The sequence below is a fragment of the Oenanthe melanoleuca genome, chromosome 1, assembly GCF_029582105.1.
Source record: "Oenanthe melanoleuca isolate GR-GAL-2019-014 chromosome 1, OMel1.0, whole genome shotgun sequence".
Lineage (NCBI taxonomy): Eukaryota > Metazoa > Chordata > Aves > Passeriformes > Muscicapidae > Oenanthe > Oenanthe melanoleuca.
The window spans coordinates 52,280,814-52,304,328 of record NC_079333.1 but is presented as its reverse complement, the minus strand read 5'-3'; the positions used below and the strand labels follow the sequence as shown (position 1 = coordinate 52,304,328).

The following is a 23,515-nucleotide window of genomic DNA, read 5'->3' as shown; positions in this document are numbered from 1 at the left end:
ACAATTAATAATCAGGCATTACCACCTTCTGGGACAACAGCAGAGCAAGAGTGATTACAGGATGCCCTGGACTGAGTATTCTAGGACTTATTCTGGGGTCATGCATAATGTCACTGTCAGGACACTCCACACACAGAAGACACACGGTTCATGCTGCTTATAGCACAATGCTTCACATAATAATCCTTGCCCTTTAGATTATCTAGCTGAGAAACAGAGAGGACACATCCCCACAAACATGGCCTCAGCTTCGTACCAAGAGCAAACTGTCAGTATGGTCAAATTATGTGAGGCCATTTGCATAGCAAGCTGCAGGAGGTAGCTCGTAATGTGCATGAAAGAGAATGGAAAAATGAAACTGAGGTCACAAAACACAGTGTACCCATTCTATTTTTAGATTTAAACAGTAAAATATATCTTGCTAAATGTCTCCTTAAGAGCAAGAAAGTCACACAATTCCAGCTCACTGCTACAGGGTGTTTTCCTCAAAATCAGCATGTGAAATCCAAGACAGCTATTCTTGTCCTTTGTTTTTGAGTATGTGAGGTCAAAGGAGCCCTTGCACCACGTTCACATATGTCTGAAAGATACAGCCTTCCCTATAGACAGTCAAACTCAGGCTCCACTGATGGAATACATCACAAACCCACCACAGGAGCTGGAGAGCCCTTCCCAATATTTGATGCCAAAAGTGTGTGTGCCTGAGATGGACATCTATCCACTGAAATCACTGCAGAGAAGAACCAGAGAAGACTCTCAAAGCCTAAAACTCTCAGTGATCCCTTGGATTATTTGTGAAGGAGGAGGGAAGAGGTGAGATGTGTTAGTTTTTCCTCATGATTAAATACCGTGTAATCCTTATGCATACGTTGCCTGGGACATCCAGTTTTGCAAAGCAGCTGCAGACCTTTAGGACAGTGCTGCAAAGCAGAAGTTTCATTTTTTTTCAGAAAAAAAAGAGAAGGGGCTGGAGTTAGGAAGAAGATCAACCATCTCCTAAGTGGAGAATGGAAAGAGGCACTGCAAGTGGGCACTCTGTCTTCATTTTCCCACTCACAGTAAATTGGATGAGTTAAATATTCTCAGAGCTTGGGGGTATTGGCATTTTCAGCCACAAAATGTTCCTCCAAAATAAGTTTGCACTAGAAGTGCTCATCACTTTCATCTCTATCTTACAGTTTCAAATCTGCAATAATTAGAAATTGCCTCAGGGAGTAAGGTTCATAAGCCTTTTTTTTGGGTCAGCTGGGGCATGGGAGTGTTGGAATCTGGATGCTTACAAAACAAACACTTTTTCATTTCAACTGTGTCTAACTAGTGAAACATCTAAATCAGGTAATTTAAACCCAAATCTTTTGGCAGCTCAGACAGAGCAGCAAGTATCCACTTCTCAGCAGACCTTTGATTCCGAATCACTGTTGTTAGTCTACTGTAATTTCAGCCAGGACTGTGTAGGTATTTTGCAAGCATAATTTAAAAATGCAAGCACAGTTTAAAATTGATGAGATTAGAAGCTGAGGACAAGATTCCTCTCCCAGTTACATCAACATGGAATATTACAGCTGACAAGAGAACTGGGCTGAGGGACACAAACTCAGAAACAGGAGGCAGGGACACTGCAGAACAGCCAGTCTCTTAAATACTTAAGTATTTCAGTAGTTCTCAAGACGTTAGAACTCAATTTAAGAAGTGAAATCAGAGGGAGAAGAGCTTTTCTAACCCTCTCTACAAAGCAAATTCAGAATGCAATTTTCTGTAACAAACTCTGTTATGACCCTTCCTGCTGGGGAGGATGCTGCTACATGCAGGGAACCCAGATCCTAGGTGAGGAGGATACTAAAAGGGGAGCTGCTGCACCTCTACAGTTACTCAGTGTGCTGCTGATGGTTGTGGATGAACAATTTCCAGCTTATCAGGTTCTGCTCTGGGTCTGCAGCTCCCCCACAATGAGCACTATGTGTGTGAGGCAGCATGAGGAATGCCATGGGAATGCCTTGGCCCTGCTGAAATGCTGCTGCTGACTGGTACCACTGGAAAAGACCAACAACATCCCATGGAGGTATCTGAGGACAGAATTTGGCCCTTTGAACTGAAGAGACACAACTCCACTGTTGCTCATGCCTTGTTTTTCTGGCACTCCAAGGTCCAGGCATTATGTCCCCATGGCAGCAACTGCAAGTGGTCAAGCAAGGATGAGCCTGCAATACCTCCACTCTAACTGGAAATGGGATGCAACATACTGGAAGTGAGGAACAGGAAGGCAGAATGGGAGGAACAGCAATGTGTGACATGGTTGCACACTGGAATCCTTTTACATTATTCCAAGTCCTCCTAAATGCCCCCTAAAATAAGTGAAATCAGCCATTCCCAAGGCCTGGTCCATGCCTATCATTAATTCAGGAACAGCAAGTCTTTCCCAAATAAAAATCTTGCATTTAATTCATGGAGTGGCTAAGAAACCCCAATCCTCTGATACCTTCTCCCGACTGGCATCTCAAAGGCTGCAAGTGTCTGGAGCCAGACTGCTCACTTATCTTGGAGCCACACACCTCCTGATAAGGAGGAGGAGTACAAGTTACAGTGGTTCGGTTGACTGGAGGAAGTCAGCAAGGGAATAGCTTACCAAGCTGCTTATTTCATGAAAATAATTTTATTGTAATTGTCCTTGAAGCTTTTTTTTTTTTCTTTTAGGAAGTTAAAACTTTTTGGAAAAGCTGCACATTCTCTAAGACTCCACACTGAATATCTGAAAGTTTTTTTTCCAAATCAGAAATGACATAAGCACAAAACTCAAGTTACCCTGAATTTGTGGAGGGTGTTGAAACCTTTTTCCACAGTCATTTGGTGTTATCTGGTATCTTTCTTAGCCAGCTTAGGGAAGGGATATCCTTAGAGGTTCAAAATTCCTCTTCTGATAATCATTAACAACTCTCTTTATAGTTTGAAATATGTTCATTCCAAATTAGAGTTAGTTTTGTATAACAATCTGACTCACCCTCTGTTCCAGAGCAGAGATCTCTTTTGATAGGAAAATGGCAAACTTCTAACTTATTAACATTGATCATCATGATAAAAGGGACACTGGTTGGGTCTGGTAATTGTTTAACACTGCATTAATGTCACTGAAAAATGATGGAAGGATAAAACTCATTTCAAGCTCAGATTTACCAAACCTTTATAATACCTTCGAAAGCATATTGCATTTGCAATATGCCCAGCACCAGCACCACCTATCTTTAATCTTAAGGTAGAGTTTTAAGACCTTTTTTTAATCTTTACCCAGAATCACATGGTAAAATGATCCAGGAGTGGGGAGAAGACCCCTGGATACTACTTAGAAGTTGTGTATTTTGTTACCTGTAGCTCACATCTACTTGGCTGACTACCCCCAACTCAAACCAAAATGATGCTGCTTTAGGTCTCACCTGAAGGCAGGCAAACAGAACTCAGAAGCTGAGTGATAGAAACCTTTTCAATTATGACACTCACACACTGCAAGTGACTGTAAACCCCAACTTTTGCCTTAATTTTCTGGATATCTTCTTGACTAGCTTGCAAGATACTTTAAGGAGGAGATGAGAAAGTTGTAGAGGTTGCCATCTCTACAACTCCTACTGGCTCACCTTGAACACATGGAATGCTTCAAACTGAATGTTGGGGCTTTTGTCTCGCAGCAAGTTCATCATCAGCTTCAGGTTTTCTGGTTTGCTAATGTATTTTGTCATGATGGCGAAATTGTGTCGGTCCAGAATCAGTTCACCCAGAAGCTGTAAGCACAATTAGAAAAAAACCCACTTTTTTCAGTTTACCATGTAATTTTTAAATGCAAGGAAAGCAGGAGCCTATTTCAACATTTGCTTAAGAGGTTTCAATGTCACTACCTTCAAAAAAAAAAAAAAGGAACAAGGCTTCTTATCATGCAGCAGGTTACTTAATGCCCAATAATGCTCATCTTCTAAATACTACAGAGAGGGATCCTGCAGATGGGCTGGGTGTAATAGGGGCTGGTGTGAGCAGCTGGGACAAAAGCAAGTGTAGTGTAGCTGTCCCACAAAGACACCCTCACTCCATTCCCATGTTACATTCACACTCCCCTCTGCTCCCATGTGCAGGCCATGTCACACTTGGGGCACCAGACAGAGATGCCTCGTTACTGCCAAGTTCATTGTAACCCATGTTCTGAACCAAAGCACAGATCTGAGCTCAGAGCAGAAGTGATAGTGCTCATTCCATAGAAATGGCCCAGTGCTTCCCAGAGATCCAGGAAAGAAAATGCACAATGAGCTCCTGTGCATTTCAGGAAGAGCGTCACAAGTCCTTAGTTTGTTTTTTGCTGGAAAAATGGCTGCTCCATTGCCATACACATACCTTGATATTCTGCATAACACAGAGTGCAAATTTAGGAGGAAAGTGCTGAGAGTAATTACCTTCAAAGATTGTCTCTTTGTTACATAATTCTCAGAATGAAGGAGTTTTTCATAATCCTCAAAGATCTAGAGTAACAAGAAAACACAAATGCATCAGATTCATGTCCATTCTTCCTTCTCTTGGACCTTCTCACCCCAGAGGAGCAGCAGAGGTGGCAGCAGTGCCACCCTCTAACACTTCACTGCAATGCCAAGCCCAGCTCTTGTGGCCTTTTCTCTTGGCTGGTTATCATGCAGTGAATTAATGCCCAGGAACACTCCTCTTCCAACTGCTGCAGAAGGGGAATACCACATATGGACTGGATGGAACAGGGGCTAGTGTGAGCCAACTGGGACAGAAGTAAGCCAGTGCCTGGACAGCCTTCTTTACAGAAGGGTGACTCTGCTGCCAGGACATGTGGGTCCAGCACTTAATGACCACTCACTCATATCGTGGTTGTCTGGCTGTGTGACTCAATACAACACCCCAAATTGGTGATGGGCATCCCAAATGCTCCTTTTGTGAGATGCCACATCGCCTGCCTTCAGCACCCTCGCTCGTTAAAGCTCTTTGCCCAGCAAGGGTCACTAGGAGCAAAGGGTGTCCTGGATTTTGCAGGGATGGATCAAGGGTATCTTGTGGTCAGGAAGACTGAGAGAGAAGGCTGCAATATGTTCAAACTATCTACCAAACAAACAGGAAAAATCAACACTGCCGTCTACTAGTCACAAAAGAAAAAAAAAAATTAAAAAAAAAACCCACAACCAAAAAAAACCTCACTTAGGCAATTGATACTTAAAAATTTAAAACGTCAAATAAATGTAGAATGAGGACTGTTCCAGTGCAATGCTTCAGTATGAAGAGAAAAGATTAGCAGAGACACTTATTTTGCTCCAGCTAAGCTGCTTTAGTGACTCAGCAATAATAAACCTGCTCTTTATTTAACCTTCGTGGTAACCAGAATGAAAGAAATTTGTCTTTTCATTTTGGCAATGAAATAAAGAATACCTCAGGTAACACAAAAACATAACCCACAGTCTAATTCCGTGATCTATATCAATCCAGTTTTAGTTGAATACAATGGAATTTTTCTGACCCACATTTTGTCCAAAAGGGAGCCAAAAAAATCAAAGTGAAAAGCAGCAGCTAACCATGGGACTAATTCCTTAGGAAGGTAATAGGAATACTCAGACCTGAGTCCCTCATTTAGGTACATGTAATTTCCAGTAATGCTAAAACTTCTTTCAGTAACTCTTCTCCTCAGTCCCAAAGTACAATAAATAACACTGGTATGGTCCTGTCAGTGGTGGGGTATCACAAAACTGTTTAAAATCATGCACAAGTTTTCTCCCATGATCTGTTTACATGCAAAGTTTCAGTTCCGTTCACACATGAGGAGACCCGATGCACATAGAGAGGAATAAAACTTGCTCTTAATCTGTGAATTCTCCTGAAACCTTGGCATGTGTCTTCAGGTGGGTGCAGAGGGGATATCTGCATTTCACATGCCAGGCACGGATTCTGCTCCAGTACAAAGCAGTGTTTGGTTTTGCAGTTCTGTGTGAAGAGTTTCGGCAGAGCACAAAACCCCTCGCACATTTTTTTCCGGCCAAGCATACATAGATTTTTTAAAAAGTCTTTCAGCAATAATACTTACTACATCATAATTTTGTTCCAGAAACTCTGCCACCAACAATTTGTGTCGTGTTAACAGGTCCTGGGGAAGAACAGAGAAAGGTTACCTGAGAGAGTGAGTGCCTGTGATTGTCCCTGTGATTCTCAAATGTATTTCAGCACTTTTTACCAGAAGGCATTTACAACATGATTTCTATAGACAACACTGCATTCATTATGTGTTTAGTAGGATTTTAGGGAGAACTCAATTAATGTAATGCTAACAGAATCAATATAGAACTATTCTAATATTCTTTATTCCTTTTTCCCTCCCATATTTTCTTGTTGTTGACAGGTCATAGTTCACATTACTCACATTAAACAGGGATGGGGAAAAGGAAGAAGTTAAATCAAACCTTTATGGAGGATGAGCTATAGTCTCCAAGCCAGAAGCAATCTACATACTATCCCACAGCTGGAAATGATGCTAAGCCTGAACTGCTATTGTTCATCTCCAAGAATACAAGGAAAATTTAAATTCAACCACTGTATATACATTCAACTGTTTAATAATGAAAGCTAGGACCCAACCGAAGCTAAGCCATCCAGGCTCCCTCCACCTCCACTCCCTTTCCTGGCAGGAGTCTCAGGTAAGTGGCATGAGTCTCTTCTGTAGAGCTTTGTCTGCCCAAGTATGGCTTTCTGACACAAAGCAGTAGTGGACCTTTCAGAGAGCTGGACAGACTGCCTCCCATTCCAGAAGGCCAAATAATTCAAATTTAAATTAAAAGAACTATCCCACAGAATGGGGATGCTGGTACTCAGTGACAGAGATGCAAATGTTCATCCTCAGAAGAAATTGAGTCTTTTTACTGGATGAATAGCTATGAAATGAGCGGCCAGTGTGAGGTATTTAAGTATGATTTTTATCTTACTGGTTCTTTTAAAACATAACATTGATTGCAATAAATGCCTGATGAAGTCCATTCAAGTTGGTATTTTTCAGTGAATCAGTTTCTGCTCTTTTTCATAATCTTTTTATTGGTTTCCCTGCCCAGGCAGAGACTGAAGCTGATGAGGAGCTCAAGCAGATGGACAGAAACATCCTCACAAATAAAAGAAATCCTTTACATACTAATCCTTTAATTTATTTTTACCATCAATTATAAGAAAAAAGCAGAGTGCTGCAAAATCCAGTGCCTGTTTTAAATACATCCCTTCATTCAGCAGGACTGCAGTGACAGCAGTTTTAAAGGCTGAGTGAAACATGTGATTCAGGAGCTTTTATGCAGGGCACTTAGAGGCAAGTACAGGTCCTTCAACAGGGGGCACAAAAGAAATATAAACCAAAATGAGTTTTTCATAGGAAATGACGAGGCAGTGTGGAGCACTAGCATGCAGCCAGCACGTTCCAACTGCTGCTTGCACCCTCCACAGCCACCCTACACCTTGAAATACAAGCCCTTTTCCTTTGCATTTTTAACAGCTCTGTTCTCTTTCTGAACCTGAATAACTTTAATTAAGAAGTACATCTCCAGATCATAAAAATTCCAGTGCTTCCCTACTATAAATATCCTCAGACTTTAATGCACATTTAATTAAGCCCTCCTTTGGTGCACAGACTATCCAAGGCTTTCAGCTCTGAACCAGACACCCTAGTAGCAAGCACAACATGGAGACAACAGAAATGAAAACGTGAGCTCAGTAATCCAGCCAGAAAACAATCACAGCACTTATTTTTCCAGTATTAGAAATGAGCTAGCTCCATATTTCATGATTAAATCGCTTCTATGTCACTTCTTGCTATCTAGAGTAACAAACAGGAGATGAGATGAGCAGCTTGTTTATTTCCAGAACTGACCATGTATCAGGTGCTAAGAGGCAATTTTTAAAAAACCTAGAAATGCTGTTTATATGTTTCCCCCAAGCATTTTAAAAGGCAATTTCTGCCCTTTGTCAGAGGATGAACTGCCCTCATACTCCTCTCTTTCCAGTGCATGTGAGGATGTAGAATCCTATTTTTAAATTCTGCTTAAAATACACTCAGTTCACAGGGGACAGAAGTACATTCGACAGCTGTAGATCTGCAAACAATATAAATCCCTCTTCTTTTTGGTAGGGTTATAGCAGTCTATAGTCCCTGCCACAGCTTAATTGACCTTGTCCCCATCCTGCCTCCTGGCTGAGGTGGACATTGTCGACACCACCAACACACTCTGCTATCCTGCTCAAAGCAGGACCTGGGGACAAGATGCAAATCTCTTTTGTCAAGCTGCAAACTGAGTCCAGGAGCAATTTCTTTAACCAGAGACAAATATTCTTCTGAGCATAGGGTAAAATGCCAGAAAGAGAAGATTTAAATATCTCAGTTATGTTACATTTTTATACCTTGTTCATGTTTCTGTGCTACTATGAATTTCGTAACCTTTACCTAATAGACACCACAACAGCAAAACTTACAATAAGGGAAAGATGCTGCAACTGATTAAGGGGTGATTTGAATTGCTAATCCTGTTCAAGTCATTACTGAAGAATGCAACATTATCTCCATTATGCAAATCTTTATCCCATTCATTTGGTGAGTAAACACCAGCAAAAAGCCAGGTTTCAGTGTATGTAGAATCACTGAGCTGAGCTCTAACATTCCTTACGATTACTCCTGAGGTCTGTCTAATCATGCTTCTAATTAGCTTTAAAAGGAAAGAATAAACAATGTGTTTCTATGACAGCAGGAAGCTCAGTGATTGAAGAAGAAAAGGAGTTAGATCTATATTTAGAAAAATCTTTAACTAAAAGAATTTTCACTCAGCTTTCTTAAACTGTTTTTCAGAAATAAATCAATCTACCCTGTAGGAGAAGTTCACAGGCATCAATTTATTCTTTTTCTTCCTCAAAGACTGTACTAGCACCTGGTGGAAAGGATGATGGTCACATAGAAACTCCAAGAAATTTGGCAACTTCACGCAACCTCATTTTTAATACAACACAAACTCTACACAGTACGCTCTACTCTACACTCTACAGAGCCTATGCATTGCTTCCACCTACTTAGCTTCTAGCACTACAGTCCTTACTTTGAACCATGGGTCACAAAGTAAGACTATGAATACACTGTAAAATAATCAGCAGGTTTGGCATTAATCTAAACTTTACAGCTGAGCTCAGAAGGGACAGCAAAAATTACAATTTTCGATTTGCAATTTCAAATGTTAGTTTTAAATTATGCCTTCTATTTACTCATGTGGTCATGATGGGTTTGTCTTGGGGGAGGTAGGGAGAGAAAATGTTATGCATTTTACAAGAACTGTATGTAACACATGATTAATTTGAGTTTTAAATGGTGGCATAAAAGACCATAGCTTATCAAGGTGAAGAATGTTAAATACAGATTTACATTTCTCTAAAGATTCTTTGCAGATTTGAACACTGTTGCGAATCCTGCTGCAATCAGATCAAGTGTTAATTAATTATATCCTTTACTGAACAATAAAAAAGCACCCAGCTGAAAGCAACAGCAACACAGTGATGACTTCTGATGGAGTGCTGCTTTTGACACAAACTATGATGTATGTATTGAATCATTTACCTTGAATGTAGCAAAGGCATCAGAAGCAATATCAAATGTTGACATTTCCACATATTTAAAAAAGTCTCTGAACTGTTCTGAAAATAGTATGATTTTGGCCAGGGGTTCATGGCGAATACACTCTCTCAGCATAATTCCACAACGTAAGGCAATATTTGGGGATTCATATCTGGAGAATGAAGAGAAATGAAAAACATCAAAACATAGAAGAACGAAGATAAACAAGCACCTTTCTAGCAACAGGGAATACGTGTGCCAGAAGGACACCACACATGGAGGGCAGCCCCAGCCACAGTGCTGTACCCAGCTGCAGGACCTCATCCCAAAGCTCAGGAGCAGACACATAAATAAAGCTGCCAAAAATTTTCATTGCAAACCTCTCTCTTCCCGAGCCAAAACACATTTCGGTGCAAATTTGCACTACACCTCCTCTCTGTGGAAAGACCGTGGGGAGCGTGCAACATTTCAACAGAGCTCCTTCACCCTTTTGGATTTGTGAGAAAGCACAGCCTGTACAATATAATAACCTCCCTTTTCAGATTTAATTCTGAGCTCCTCAGTTTATCCAAGAAAACTGTAACGCCTCATGACCATCCATCACCTCCCACTCCTCTTCTAGAGGACATCACTCTGGAGTTTTAATGAGGAAGGTAGAAAGAGTCTCTCTAGGCAGTCTAACAGGATTAAGCTTTCTTTTTTTTTTTTTCAGTTTAGGACAAGTTCTGCTCAATTTCTCTTCTGCAGAGGCTCTAGATGTGTTCAGGACACAAGCACCCATTCCTCAAGTTACAATCCTGTTATGGCACTTGCACTGCAATAGCCAGGAGCCAGCACACATCTTGCCCTTGGAGAGGAAGGAAGGGAGGGAGGGAGAGGGGAGACAATTCAGATCATCTTCCATTTCTACAAAGTCTTGATTTCTTTAAAGCTGAAATTAATCTGAAACAAAACAGTTAGAAAGACATTCAAAAACAAAAAGGATGAAATCTAGCAATCAGGAAGGATGTAAAATGAACTTTTTCCAGGAGTTTGGCAGAAATCATGTGAAAGTGGTGAAATCCAAGGGGACAAAAAGCACTCTCTGTTTCAATAAACTGGTTATACTATATCAGAACTGTGTATTATCACCCAGAGCTTATCAGCATCATTTTTCCTTTGCACAATTAATTCCTATCATTAGGCCAAAAGAAATACAATTCTAAAAAAAAAGGAAGAAAACCACAAAATGCCATCTGTGCTGTAAGTGAGTGGGCCCTCAAATTTACCACCAGCTTGCAATTTAAAAGAATGGTTGTGTTCTGAGAGCATACCAGAGCTGCATACTTCAACCTGCTGTCAACAATAGTTGGCTTAATGAAAATGCATTGCTATTCCAAACAGGCAAATGAAGCTTCCCACCCTCAAGGAAATGCAGGCACTCAAACCCCTATTTGTTTTGGTTTGGGGAAGCATTTGCAAACTTGAATTTCTAACTCTTCAAACAGCAGAAATTCTGATGTTTCCCATTGAGGCATTAACTCCATTAACAGGAACACTAATTTTTAAGGAAAATGAGGCAGAGCTGCTCCTAGGAGTGCAGCCAGGAAAATATTCAATAGTTGGCTAATGAATATTTTGGTTGGAATAAAAGCAAATTACATTGTTTCCAGCACAATAACTTTTAAAAACATTAAGTATCAACAGAATCATTCTTAGTCAAATACTCCATTATCTGGAAGTGGGCAATGGACCTTTGGCTGTTCACATAAGTGAGGGAAGTTGGGTTTGGCACCTGGAATAAGCCTGGAATAAGTTTACAGGCTGCCCAGTCGTAGCTAGCATGTCCTTTGCACCCACACTTACATGCAAAGCCACCAGGCAGGAATGATAGAAATGTTTCAAAATCACTTCTAATGAGCAATTAGTGCTCTATGCTGATGTTTTTTCACAGCAGAAAAAAAAAAAAAAACTGAGTTCTGCTCTGTTTGGATGAACTTACAACCTAAAGAAACCCCCACACAGTGAATACTGGAGAGAACTAGAAAATGAAACAATGGACTTGAAGTATTTCAAAACACTTATTGTGGAGTTTGAAAGAGGCAAGAATGAGAGCAGCAAAGTAATTTCTGTGTAAAGGGAATCATTCTTCCATGGTTAGTGCAGAAGATGGTACAAGGTGAAGAGCACAGGCAGGAGATTTGGAAAGCATCAAGCCTGGGAGACACAAGGTCTTAAACAGATATTTTCTGACCTGATTCTACACTACTTGTATAGCCTGAGTTTATCCTTGGATAAACTCAATGGGAATTCTGCAACCTCAGCCAATATACCATTAAAGCTCTAACTGCACTGTGATATGAAGAGGTCATCACAACATAGGTTGAGGCATTGTCTAAGACAGAGATAGAATGTGGCATTTTATATATATATATATATATATATATATATATATATATATATAAAGAAGCTTCTAAATTTGTCATGCAAGTGCCATAAGTCTTCAACAGTCACTGTCCTAAAGGGAATGTATTTTAAAGTACAAAGGGCCAAAGTTATTTTTGGGCTAATGCAATAGGCTGACACCAGAGCAAAAAAACTGGCCCAAAAACTGGTTCTCTATGTACACCAAATACTGTACTCATCTGAAATCCTATACACAAAGCCTGCACTCAGGTGAAATCCTATACACAAAGCAAGTCCTCATGCAGCAGCAAAGTCAAATAACCTATGCAAGTGAAAGAAAGGAAAAAAAAAAAGTGAGCTATGTGCTGTGTGTTTTCTGAAGCTGAGAAGCTGGAAGGAAGCAGGCAACAAGTAAAACGAAGCCTAATAGGTAGAAATTGTTATCTCAAGCTGGCAGTTCCACTGGAGTAAGAGACAGGAAACACTGGGTGGGAGCTCTGATTGAAGATCCTTCCCAGCCAACAGAGATCACATTAAGCCACAAAAAAGCAAACTTTTGCTTCTGGGGACTGACAGGGAGCAGAAGAAATTTTGCACCCAATAGAAGTCCAACAGTCACAGTACTCTTAGGCCATTTCTTTTATAGTCATGACAGAGGTGATTTTTTTCTCTCCAAGTAACATCATGACACCATGTAACAAACTCAAAATGGCATAAGTCAGCCAAACCCACTTTCCTTTAGCAGATTTTGATGTCCTATATTTCCTATAGCATTATAAATAAATATATATATATAATATAAACAGTATAATTCATTCAGCATTAAATAAAGAAGAAAATGTGTCCTCAAGTCACATTTTCACGTGGTGGTGTCTAACACAAGGTGCTTGTTGCCCAGTCCTGCAGCTGACTGCACACATACACCCCACGCTGTGGGCATTCAGCAATCTGTGTGTACAGGGCCCTGCCCTAGCTGCAGGCACAGATTTCAGGTCTCATTTTTAGACAGCAGGACACAGCAGGACACAGGCAGGGAAGGCATCATCCATGTGACATCATTACACTGCTCTGCAGCAGCTGCTCAGGCTGGGCAGGACTGATTCTGGACTTCTACTGCTGGATTCAACTGCACTTTTTAACAAGACCTTCCAAAAATGGCAATTCTGCAGTGCTGCAGAGGGCTAGTGAAGACATCGTGAACAAGGAGCCTAATGACACACTGCTGCATGCAGCAGGATTCTCCAAAAAAAGCATCTAAGTGATGCCATTTAAATTCATCCACTGACTCAGGTCACTTACTGTAAGATGTCTCTCAGAAGCATATATGCATAAAAACTTTACTATCATCTTAATATTCTTGGTTGCTACAGAAGCCAAAGAAAATCTGGGACATAATCCAAAAATATTTTTTTATCTTTAAATAAAGCCCAGACATATGGTAGCAGTACGTGCTCAACTGCAAGATCAAAATTATTGAAAAATCGAAAAGCAAAGACAGAAAAGGAAAGAAAATTATACATATGGAATTAAAAACAGTTTGTAACAATGATGGTGAGAATTATCATCACTGTCCTGAGGTTAAAAAAAAAAAAAAAAAAAAAATTCAATGCTCTAAGCTGTGGAGTTAATTACAGAATAATTTAAAGTTGAAGTTCACTTGTGGCCACAAGCGTTGGAGAAGTCTCCCACAGGCACAACTATTCTTTTAATGCATTTTTGCTTCTCTCTGTTCTACCACATAGTGCTCCAGTTATTTACAGACACCACTGTTGGTCACTCCTGCAATGCAAAAAGGTCTAAATTAACCTGAGCAGTTACCAGCAAGGCTACACAAGAGTTTATGATGAGAAATGAAGTACACATCACATGGGGAGCAGTCAAAAACAACCAGCACATAATTATTTCAACATGAAGTTTGGTGACAAAGTAACAGCCAAATGAATTACTCTGATCATTAAAAAGTATAGAGTTCCATAGAAAGAAAGTCAATATGAAAAATAATAAAGTAAGAAATCTGGAACAAAATCTGAAAATCCTTTTTTTTTTTTTTTTTTTTTTAAATAAAAGTGAGAAAGTAGATCAACTGCAATGCCAGCATGTTCCAGGCAATCCTCTTTAATGAAACTCAAATTAAAGTACCTACCCTTTTAGAAGCATGAATAGGATATGTGGATGGGCACTAATGTATTCCACAGTAGGGCTGCGTGTGCCAATTTGTCTTCTCAAGATGTTGTTGAATATCTGGGAAACATCCTTTTTTCCCTGTTAAAGAAGCAAAATATATCTTTGCTTAGAAAAACATGAGCAAACAACTATTTATTGTAATGTCTATTTAAAGTACAAATGAAACTGAACACACAACAGGTCAGCCTTTTATTTTTTTTCTCCACAGTCTCTCTGCCTCATATTTGTTGCTTCTCCAATGCCACAAGAAGGCTTCCTCCTCTGAAGGCTCCTGACTTCCCCACTCCCATCTGCACCTTTTTTTTCCTAATTGAAGATGTGCATTCCTCTCACACTGTCAACCAAGTCCCTGGCTATAACAAATAGCAACACTGAAGCACCATAAAATGAAGCCTCTACCCTGAGCCAAGTGTGCTGTTGCCATGTGTGCTGTTACTCGCATAGCCTCCAAAAGTGAGTAATAGAGCTGGTACCAAACCACTGCCACACTGCCTACACTTAAAAAGCTACAGCTTTTCATTAATCAAATGTTAGCAACTACAAGTGTGATTACACTTCTGAAAATCAGAAATGTGCCCATTATTTGCCATGAAAAATGAAATCACTCCTACCGATGAAACGGCTGCATCACATCTGCGTCTCTGCTTTAATCAAAACTAAAGTCCTTCTCTTTGTCCTAATGCTGTGCTCTGTGCACCTATCTACACAATCACATTCTGTATTCAAATGCTTTCCTGTGCAAACAGCTTTCCAGAAGGTCTTTCCAAATCATTCAGCCACAGGGTTCACCAATACATCTTGCATTAGAAATCCTCTTCCTCCCCCGTTGCTTTCCCCCCTGGCACAGACAAATTGATGTATGAAGTTAAGGGAGGTGGGAGATGGCTGCACCAAGGACCAGTAACCAAGGCACTGAGTCAACAGCAGGTCACTATGCACAGGGCAAGCTAAAGCAAAAGGTCACTTGTAATCTGTACATGCTCATTGATCTGTCTTGGGAGGACAAACATTCCTTGGCAGAGAACTTATTGAATGTTTGAAGCCAAGGAGCAGATATTTCACACGGAGGAAAATTCCCTTGTTTCACCTCTACAAATAAATCAGTGCTGAGGAACACAAAATATTCTGCTTTCCTACTTGTTCCAGCCCAGCTGGCTTGGAGACTTGGAGACTCTGGGAATTAAACAGGAGAATCAAATCAGAGCAGGCCAGTCCATCTGCCTTTGTCTGCAACACTTTTTTTGACCCTTGGACATAATTTCAAATAGGCTAATTCTGTATAAAGTCATCCCATTCTCTCCTATCTTTACAACACCCATATCATATGCCTGGAATCCTGTGATCCCCATGGGCTTCAGCAGTTACTCCAAGATAAAAACAATTCAGACAGAGAAGAGCTGTTGAAAGGGTGAGGTAAAGATGGCCAGAAATTAAGTGATCTTCTATGCCAAATTTTATATTAGTTACTTAATACTGTGTGCATTGCAGCATAATATCCACAAGCAGAGAGGAGATAGATATAGATATATACATATATGTATCCAATTATAGCTAATTTTCTAGAGATCAGTGATAGTGAAAGCCAGAGTTGATCTCCATGGGTTCTCCAGGAGGGAATGGAGGCAGATAGGAGGGAACAACAACAGATTTCTCTCACCACCTGACATACATTAAAATTGTAGGGGTACTTTGGAAACATTCCTTACTTGGATCTGCAATTGAATTTTGCCTTATAATGAAATACATATGGCCACTGAAGCACAAGACAAGGCAACATGAAGAGAAAGTGGCTAGACAAAGACAAAAAAAATGCCAAGGATGATTATATAAATAAAAGACTGTATAATACCTAAACTATAATTTAGCCCCTGTTTCAAGGCAAAGTAGGGGAAAGATCATAAACTCATTAGTCCTGGGCTTGTAGTTATTTACTGCCTATTTTAGGGGCTTTACAGTTTGTGAACCTTTAGGCTTACACACAGTAACAGCTATATTTTTAGTTGACTTCTTCTGTTTGCACATTTGCCTCAATTCTTTAAAGTTCATAACTAAATTTCAAATTTCTAAAAATCCAGTATGATCTTGATTCCGGGCTCCTGCCCAAACCTGACTTGAATGCTTCCTAACAATATCATCACTGAAATTATATCTTGTTTGTTGAGTGGCAGAAGCAATAAACCTGTATTTTCTATGGATGCATGATGGATGTGTACAAGTATCCCCTACACAGTCTTTGAAAAGACATCAAAAAATACTTCAAAGGGAAGTTCAGCTGTGAAAAATTCGGATCAAAGTGGGCAGCAGGGTTGGTGAGGAGGACACAGCGAGTCAGAACAAAGCAAAGTAACATTATTGCCTTCAGAAATCAGATTTTCAGTAGGCTATTATTTGCTTTTTACCATTACATACAGATCAAAAAATTAACTTGCGTGTTATAGATTGATGATATTGCTCATTCATTGAAGAAACTTAAATATCAACTGTGGCCACCAATACAACAAAATGGAAATAGAAAAGTTGATAAACTGGAAAAGTAGAGGGAAGACATGAAGACAAAGCAGCACATGCTCTTACTCTCCTGTTCAGTGACATTTGGTTTCTAGAGTTTTGTTCAAAGAACACGTATAAAAGCTTGGCTAAATGACTGGAAAACTTTTGCAAATAATAAAAAATATATTTTGCAATAGGAATTATGAGAATTGCTTGTAATAACAGCAATTCAGCAACAGATTAGATATTTCATCCAGTGCTTGCTTTTAGAGACTGTATGTTCAATATGTTCATACAGAACTTTTTTTCTGGCAGAAGCAATACGACTGTTGTGTAACTAAAAAAGTGCAGAAGTCCCTTCTGTTAGTCCCTTCTGTGCTAACAGTTTCTTCTCCTTCCCTCTTCTCCATTTTTCTTAAAGGGTTTTTAAGGGCTTGGGTTGTTGGCGTTTGAGTATTTTTGTAATTAGACATTTAACAGTAACCAGAGGAGGCACAGAGAAGACAAAACATTTTAAAAAACCTCTTTAAGGCTCGGACAAGAATGAGAGAATTCCACTAAAAACATTTTCAAAAAACATTTTCCTGTCTTTCATTAATTTACAAAATGGAAAGAAAACAACTTCTACACATGACTCCCACAAAAGATGTCTCAGAGTATCAGATCTCTTTGAGAAACTGATTTTTCTCTTCAGCAGCTGCCTGTACATTGGGTACTGATCCTGTTCCAGACCTCGGTGGTAGAGGTTTGGCTCCTGGGAGCTGAGGATTTCCTGCTGATGGTGTCGGACACTTGTGAGGAATCACCAGTGCCCAGGAGCCACAGAAATCATGGAACTCATAACAGCAGTCCCTGGAGGCCACTATCCCAGCTGACTGCAAACCACAAGCATGACAATGACCTGACAGTGACAGAGTTTATTCCCATCCCTACCAGTCAACAGTAAATTAACTGAGTTGATATTTATCCTGAATTACTGCAATCTTTGCTACTATAATTCTTCTCCTCCTTAATTATAAACAAGTTTAGTTGTCACAGCAGTTGTTTACTATGTTTTTGGCTTTAACAACTGGTGAGCTGTTCCACAAAGCTGCTGAGTACTTCCACAGAATATGTAATTTTATATATAAATACATAAAATTAAATAATGTAGATATACACACATTCATATTAGTATTCCTACTGCGAAATAAATGTTCTATTCCTTTCTTCCTTTAGTCCAAACAATTAAGTGGGGAACGCCCAAATTACCTTGTGACCTGCTGTCTGTTTTTAACATGTTTTTCAATTCCTTTCTTCTCAACTAAAGTATTTTAATTCTTTCAATCTTTGTCACATGAAATTCTCCATGCTTCCAATTATTTTTATTCCATGTCCCTGAACCCTTTTTAGATCAGACACTCTCCAGAGACAGCAGGTAGCTCTAGCTGCACTGTCCCAAAGATCATCCCTGCAGTTTACGAGGTTGGTGCTATACAGTATTCCCAGCAGCATGTCCTATCTTGTTTGGATACATGTGACAATATTTCTTTATTGGTTTTGTTTAATTTTTAAAAAAATCTGATTTACTGCCAGTGTATGAGCATGTCTTTCAGTACACCAACCTATCCAGAGCAGCAACTTTCTTCAGCCTGTGGAGAACAGTTTTGAATGCAATGAAATTATCCAGACTTAGGAAAAATATGGCTCCAGTCACTGACAACACCAAGACCAAGGAGATGAAAAAATGGATGCTGACCTACCTCAAAATCTATCAGCTGCAGGTTGGCAATAAGAGTCACTAGAAGGCCACTGTTGTAGAGCTCTTGTGCCAGCTGGGCCACAATTTCTGTGGGTGGCTCTTTGTCTGTGGTCCCACACAGAATTTCCTTCATTGCTTGCAGAGATTTTGACACTTCCTCTGATGCCTTTTCACCAGTAGATAATGGGTTTTGTTTTAAAGAAACAAAACAGGAAAATAAAAGGATGTTCTTTTAAAAGACATGCATTTCAAAACAAAAATTTCTAAATGTACTTTCAATGATCATTCTCTATTGCAAAATTATATCATAATTTTAGGTAGTCATGGAGGCTGAAGCATCCATACTGTACCCTGCAGGCCTTACACAAGATAAATTCAATTTAAACAAGACATACCATCACTTACAGACCACGGGCATAAAGAGAGCAATTACCAACCAGTGCCAGTGAGATCCTTTAATGGGTTTAGAGGCAGACACAGCCCTGCAGAGGCAGCAGTAACTTCACTGCTCCTGTTTCCCCTGTCCTCCCCAGTGGGTTCCATGGCACAGCTAGGGCAAGAGGTGCCATATGAAGGTGTCTGCTCCCACTAGAGGGGAGGGCAAGCTCCAGCCATGGGGCTACAGAGGCAATGGCTCCTTCTGGGTCAAGTTATATTTAACACACACTTGATCTGCAACAAGGTCCATTGGATTCTTTGGCAGGGAGTGGGAAGGAAGTAAGGAACAGGTTTGAAAGCAAAGCTGAGAATGACAGCAAAGTGCCAGGCAGGATGCTGAAGATAGGACAGCATTTCACATCTTTGAAAAACATTAATTTGAAGTTAGCCTTCTGTTAGCATAGCAGATGACAAATCTAGACAAACACAGAAAAACACAAAGAAAAATCACAAGAGTGATTTGTAAAAGCTAACTGGAAATTAATGGATGTTCAAAGCCAGGTCAATAATTTTTATACATCTCTCACATATATTGAAAGGAAAAACATGAAGCTTTCAAATACCACCCCATCAATCTGTGTTATGCAGATAACCCCACAGTGCTCTGAAGAGGCATCTCTCATCTGCTGCTGATCTCCCAGCATTTTCAATCACAGATTCTATTCACATTAGTGAATAAAAATTATAGAAAAAAGAAGAAGTCCCAAAAAAACCCACAAACAAACAAACAAACAAACAAACAAAAAACCCTAATCACAGTAAAAAGCCACTTTTACATTGCAACTACCTGGAAGATTTAAGCATTGGTTTTGCACAGCATAAAGAACTGCTCTCCTTCAATCTCTTTGTACCTACTCACAGTTTTCTGCTGGTTAAGATAGGTCAGCATGAGCAGCATGTAAATGAGCATGACTATGTGATAACTTCTAGCAGAAGAAGTCTTGATGTTCCTTACCATCAGCCAGCAAAAGAACCTGTGTTTATCTCAATTGTTAGTGGTGTGTCACTTGAGATATCCCACAGAGTACAGATGGGATTAACAACAGGGGCTCTATCTTAGAAACTGAAGCTCTAAATCATCATAAGAGATAGGGAAATATTTTCATTTCAAAGGAAAAGCCTATACATTTTTGGCTTTCCATCCTTTCTGCTGAGCTGGGTGTGAATATCTCTGGCATTTTGTAGTTAAAAAAAAAAAAAAAAAATTAACTTTGCTTTCAAGTATAAGTAGTCCTTTCTGATAAGGGTCTGCAGGACTCATCTTTAGGTTTAATTCTCAAAAAGGAGGCCAAAAAGTGCTGTGGGAGAAAATGAAACATAGAACACCAGTGCTGGTGGGCAGAAATGGCCACCACAGCTGCATTTCTCTAATTCCAGCCATCCTATCCAGTCACCTCCTCAGCTTTTCCACATGCAATTTAGATTTCATGTGCCACCTGCCCTTTATTCTTTGCCTCTATATGGTCTGTGTTTTGATGTGCAACTCACCCCCAAAAGTTATTCACAGTCAAATCTAAGGGCTGCTTCTCAGTGGATATCCCTCACAGTATATCTGGAGGAAAACCATAATCCCAAAAACAGATTCTTAAATTAACAGCCTCCATTTTGACATTTCCACTTAATCTCACAGCAATTTTAAAATAATACCTTAAGTACATAAGTACAGTTTCTGGGATGGAAACTTTCTTAAGACTCAAAGAAAAAAGACATTCCAAGGTCCAAAGACCCACCATCTGTCCAAAACAAACAACAAAGCACATTTATTCACTCAAATACATGGAAAGTACAAGATGACAGACACATATGCATAAGAACTCAGACCCGGCTTCAAAAAACAATAAAAAGCCTCAGTAAGACATCCTCCCCCCACAGATGTCACAACAAAATTTCAGTCACCAAAAAAAAAAAAAAAAAAAAAAAGAAAAAATTGCTAGAAACCTCTCATTCTATTATGACTTCCATGATACTTTTTATTTTCCATTGGTGGCAAGAGCAACAGTAGCAAAGTGCTGCAACCATAAATCCAGCAGAAGTTACAATGCAAAAGAAGCAGTTTAATGAAATATCAAAGCATTTCAGCTATTTGCCTCACTCTTGCAATTAGGCACAACCTTATTTCCAGCAGGTTTTCTTTTTATCCTCTATCCTGCATCATGACTGAATTTATGCCATTATATTTAGAGAGGCTGTTGTGGATAGAGGGGAAAAAAAGAAGGAAAGGAGAAAACTAAACACATGATCCTAAACAGAACAGCTTATACATATGCATACTAATGTCTAAAGTGGGATATGCTCAGTCTTGGACAGTCAGAAGTTGCAGGTAGGGTCAAAAAAGCAAGGATGAAATGCAAACTGATTCCCAGCACACAAATGAGTTTAGCATTTGCACTGCTGTTCCTGCACAACATCAGGATCTCAACCCCCTAAGCCAAGTTTCTGGTCCTTCCAACAAATCTCTTTCTAACAAGAACTGATTCTGCATCCACAGAGTATAGTTTGTAATGACCACCAACCCACAAGAAGTTTTTGGGTCCATTTTGAAAGGCAGGATTTGTGTAAATGTTGAAATCTAACAATCCTTGGATTACTCTGCCAACCCTACTGGACCACATATCTACAAGAGCCTTGGAGATGGAAAACAGATAGTATAGATAAGCCTGCATAACTTCTCTATGTTAAATTACAAATGTGTTCAACATCCCCTCCTCATAAAGCTGATTTTTTTTTTTTGTCAGCATTTATGCATCTTTCAAAACCTACCAACAGCTTCAACCAAAGCTGGAAATTTTATGAGTTGAATATTGTTGTCTCAGTTTATTTTCCTCACAGATCAAGGTTTTGTCACTATTGACTTAAGGGGAACATAACACAAAGAAAGGAGCTTATGGAAAAATTATTCCCTGAAATTCGATACGAAAAAATCTTCCCTGAAAGACTGATTGATCTTCAGGTGGGGGATAGGCTGTGGAGAGGAGAGCCATGAGAATATGGCAAATAGGAGCATACAGCTTCTGTTTGTGTACCTATCACACTTCCAGGTGGAAAATCTCTCTGTAAACTGTTTCTCTCTTGCACAGCAGGAGACAGCAACACACAAAGATGCCTGCCAATGTGATGTTAAATACTCCAACGTGTGATTCAGTGATCTGCCAGTACTCCATGCTATATATTGCAACTAAAACCATAAAGCTCCTTGATTCGGTCTTATCTGGTTTAAAAATATTCTCACTGTGTGATTCAAACCAATTTTTCTCCTAAAGAACAGTGCCAGTGCAGCTCTCTACATGCAACTGTAAGGATTCCCAAGAAAAGCCATTAGCAGAATCTGAATCCAACAACCACGTGACTTCAGGATCACCCCAGCTGGCTTATTCTTGATGCAATTTCATGCTAAATGGATCTACAGGGCCAAATTGTGGATATTTTGGATCAGGAGGCCTGACATCTGTCGTTTAGCAGATCATTATGGACTAGTACTCAAGGAAGCTGGCAAAGGCAATTTGGCCAAGCAAGCACAACAGGGAAACGCCTTTTAAAAGGATGTGTGACAAAAGGAGAAGACAGGGTTGCCCCACCTGGACATAAATTCCTTTCGCACTGTTAATCCTGCACTTAAGACAGAACTAAAAGTTCTAAAGGTCCTCAAAAAATAAAAACAACCAGAAGAGACAGGTTTCAACTCTCAGCACCATAACCTGATAGTATCTGGAGTTTCTCCCACCTCTAGAGTAATAACAGGCCTTAGCAGAACAGGGAAGCTGAAACATGAAACGCTCCACAAAACCCCAGGACACGCAGAGCTAGGGGGAAGGGGTGCCAAACCCTTCTTATCTCATTCCCTTGGTTTCAGTGTGCAGCAATGAAATGGAAAGCAATTTTGCAACTGGCTCTGGCAGCTTCAGAATCGCATCCATGGGTATTCACGTTCCCGGCAGTCACGCAACTGCTCTTCCATGCAAATGCACACAGAGCCCTCTGCATGCACCTCATCTCACACAGCAGTCCCCAGAGCTTTCCCCAAGCAGCAGCCAGCAAGGTGAACAGCAGCCAGGAATGGCTCCCTTGTTGCTATGTAAAAAACCTGGATTTATTGATAGCAGTATTTGTTCCAGATATCTTGAAGTCTTTTAATTGTAGCCTTAATAAAATGCTGCTCTCCTGACCCTTCTGAACAGCACCAAATTTGTTATAACAAGTAGAGATGAAAAAGAGTGCAGATTATAGTGACCTACCTGAACAAGCAGTCTTGTTAGAGAGATTTAAGTGAAAGGGGCAGAAGTGTGACATTTCAGGTTATTTTACATCTCGCTTCACTGTGTTTCTGAGCCCTGGCTAAAGGCACTGCAGCCTGCAGTTCTGCCTGACAGGAAAACACTCAGTGCTCTGAACCTGCTCTAAAGCATTGGGGTTCATTTTCCACAATAAACCCTTGTCTTGGATCAGCTATACCAGAAACTGCAACTCTTTCAGCCCATCTAGACCACATGCAAAGATTAGACCAAGTTTCAACCAACCTCAGATCCGTTTGCTGCACTAAATTAAAAGCCTGTTACACTTGGAAGGCTTTTGCTGCAGGGCAGGTTCAGAAAATGTTACCAAACCTGTAGGCACCACAGATGGCACTGAGTCAGGCTGCCGCACCCGAAGGTGTTTGGTTAGCAGCAAGAGGGTGA

General features: G+C 40.0%; 1 protein-coding gene across 8 annotated transcripts in view; it reads right to left on the bottom strand.

Annotated features, from left to right (window-relative positions):
- Positions 1–23,515, bottom strand: part of CAB39L (calcium binding protein 39 like) — a 60,703-nt gene that overhangs the window by 5,357 nt on the left and 31,831 nt on the right. For 7 of the 8 annotated variants that reach the window (XM_056484628.1, XM_056484605.1, XM_056484613.1 and 4 more), the window contains 6 exons: positions 18,406–18,570; positions 14,133–14,251; positions 9,608–9,776; positions 6,065–6,124; positions 4,428–4,493; positions 3,624–3,767 (listed from right to left, as the gene is read on the bottom strand). In XM_056484628.1, the coding sequence (XP_056340603.1) occupies positions 3,624–3,767; positions 4,428–4,493; positions 6,065–6,124; positions 9,608–9,776; positions 14,133–14,251; positions 18,406–18,570 (723 nt within the window). The remainder of the gene's footprint in view (positions 1–3,623; positions 3,768–4,427; positions 4,494–6,064; positions 6,125–9,607; positions 9,777–14,132; positions 14,252–18,405; positions 18,571–23,515) is intronic. The other variant, XM_056484639.1, reaches the window with a different exon arrangement.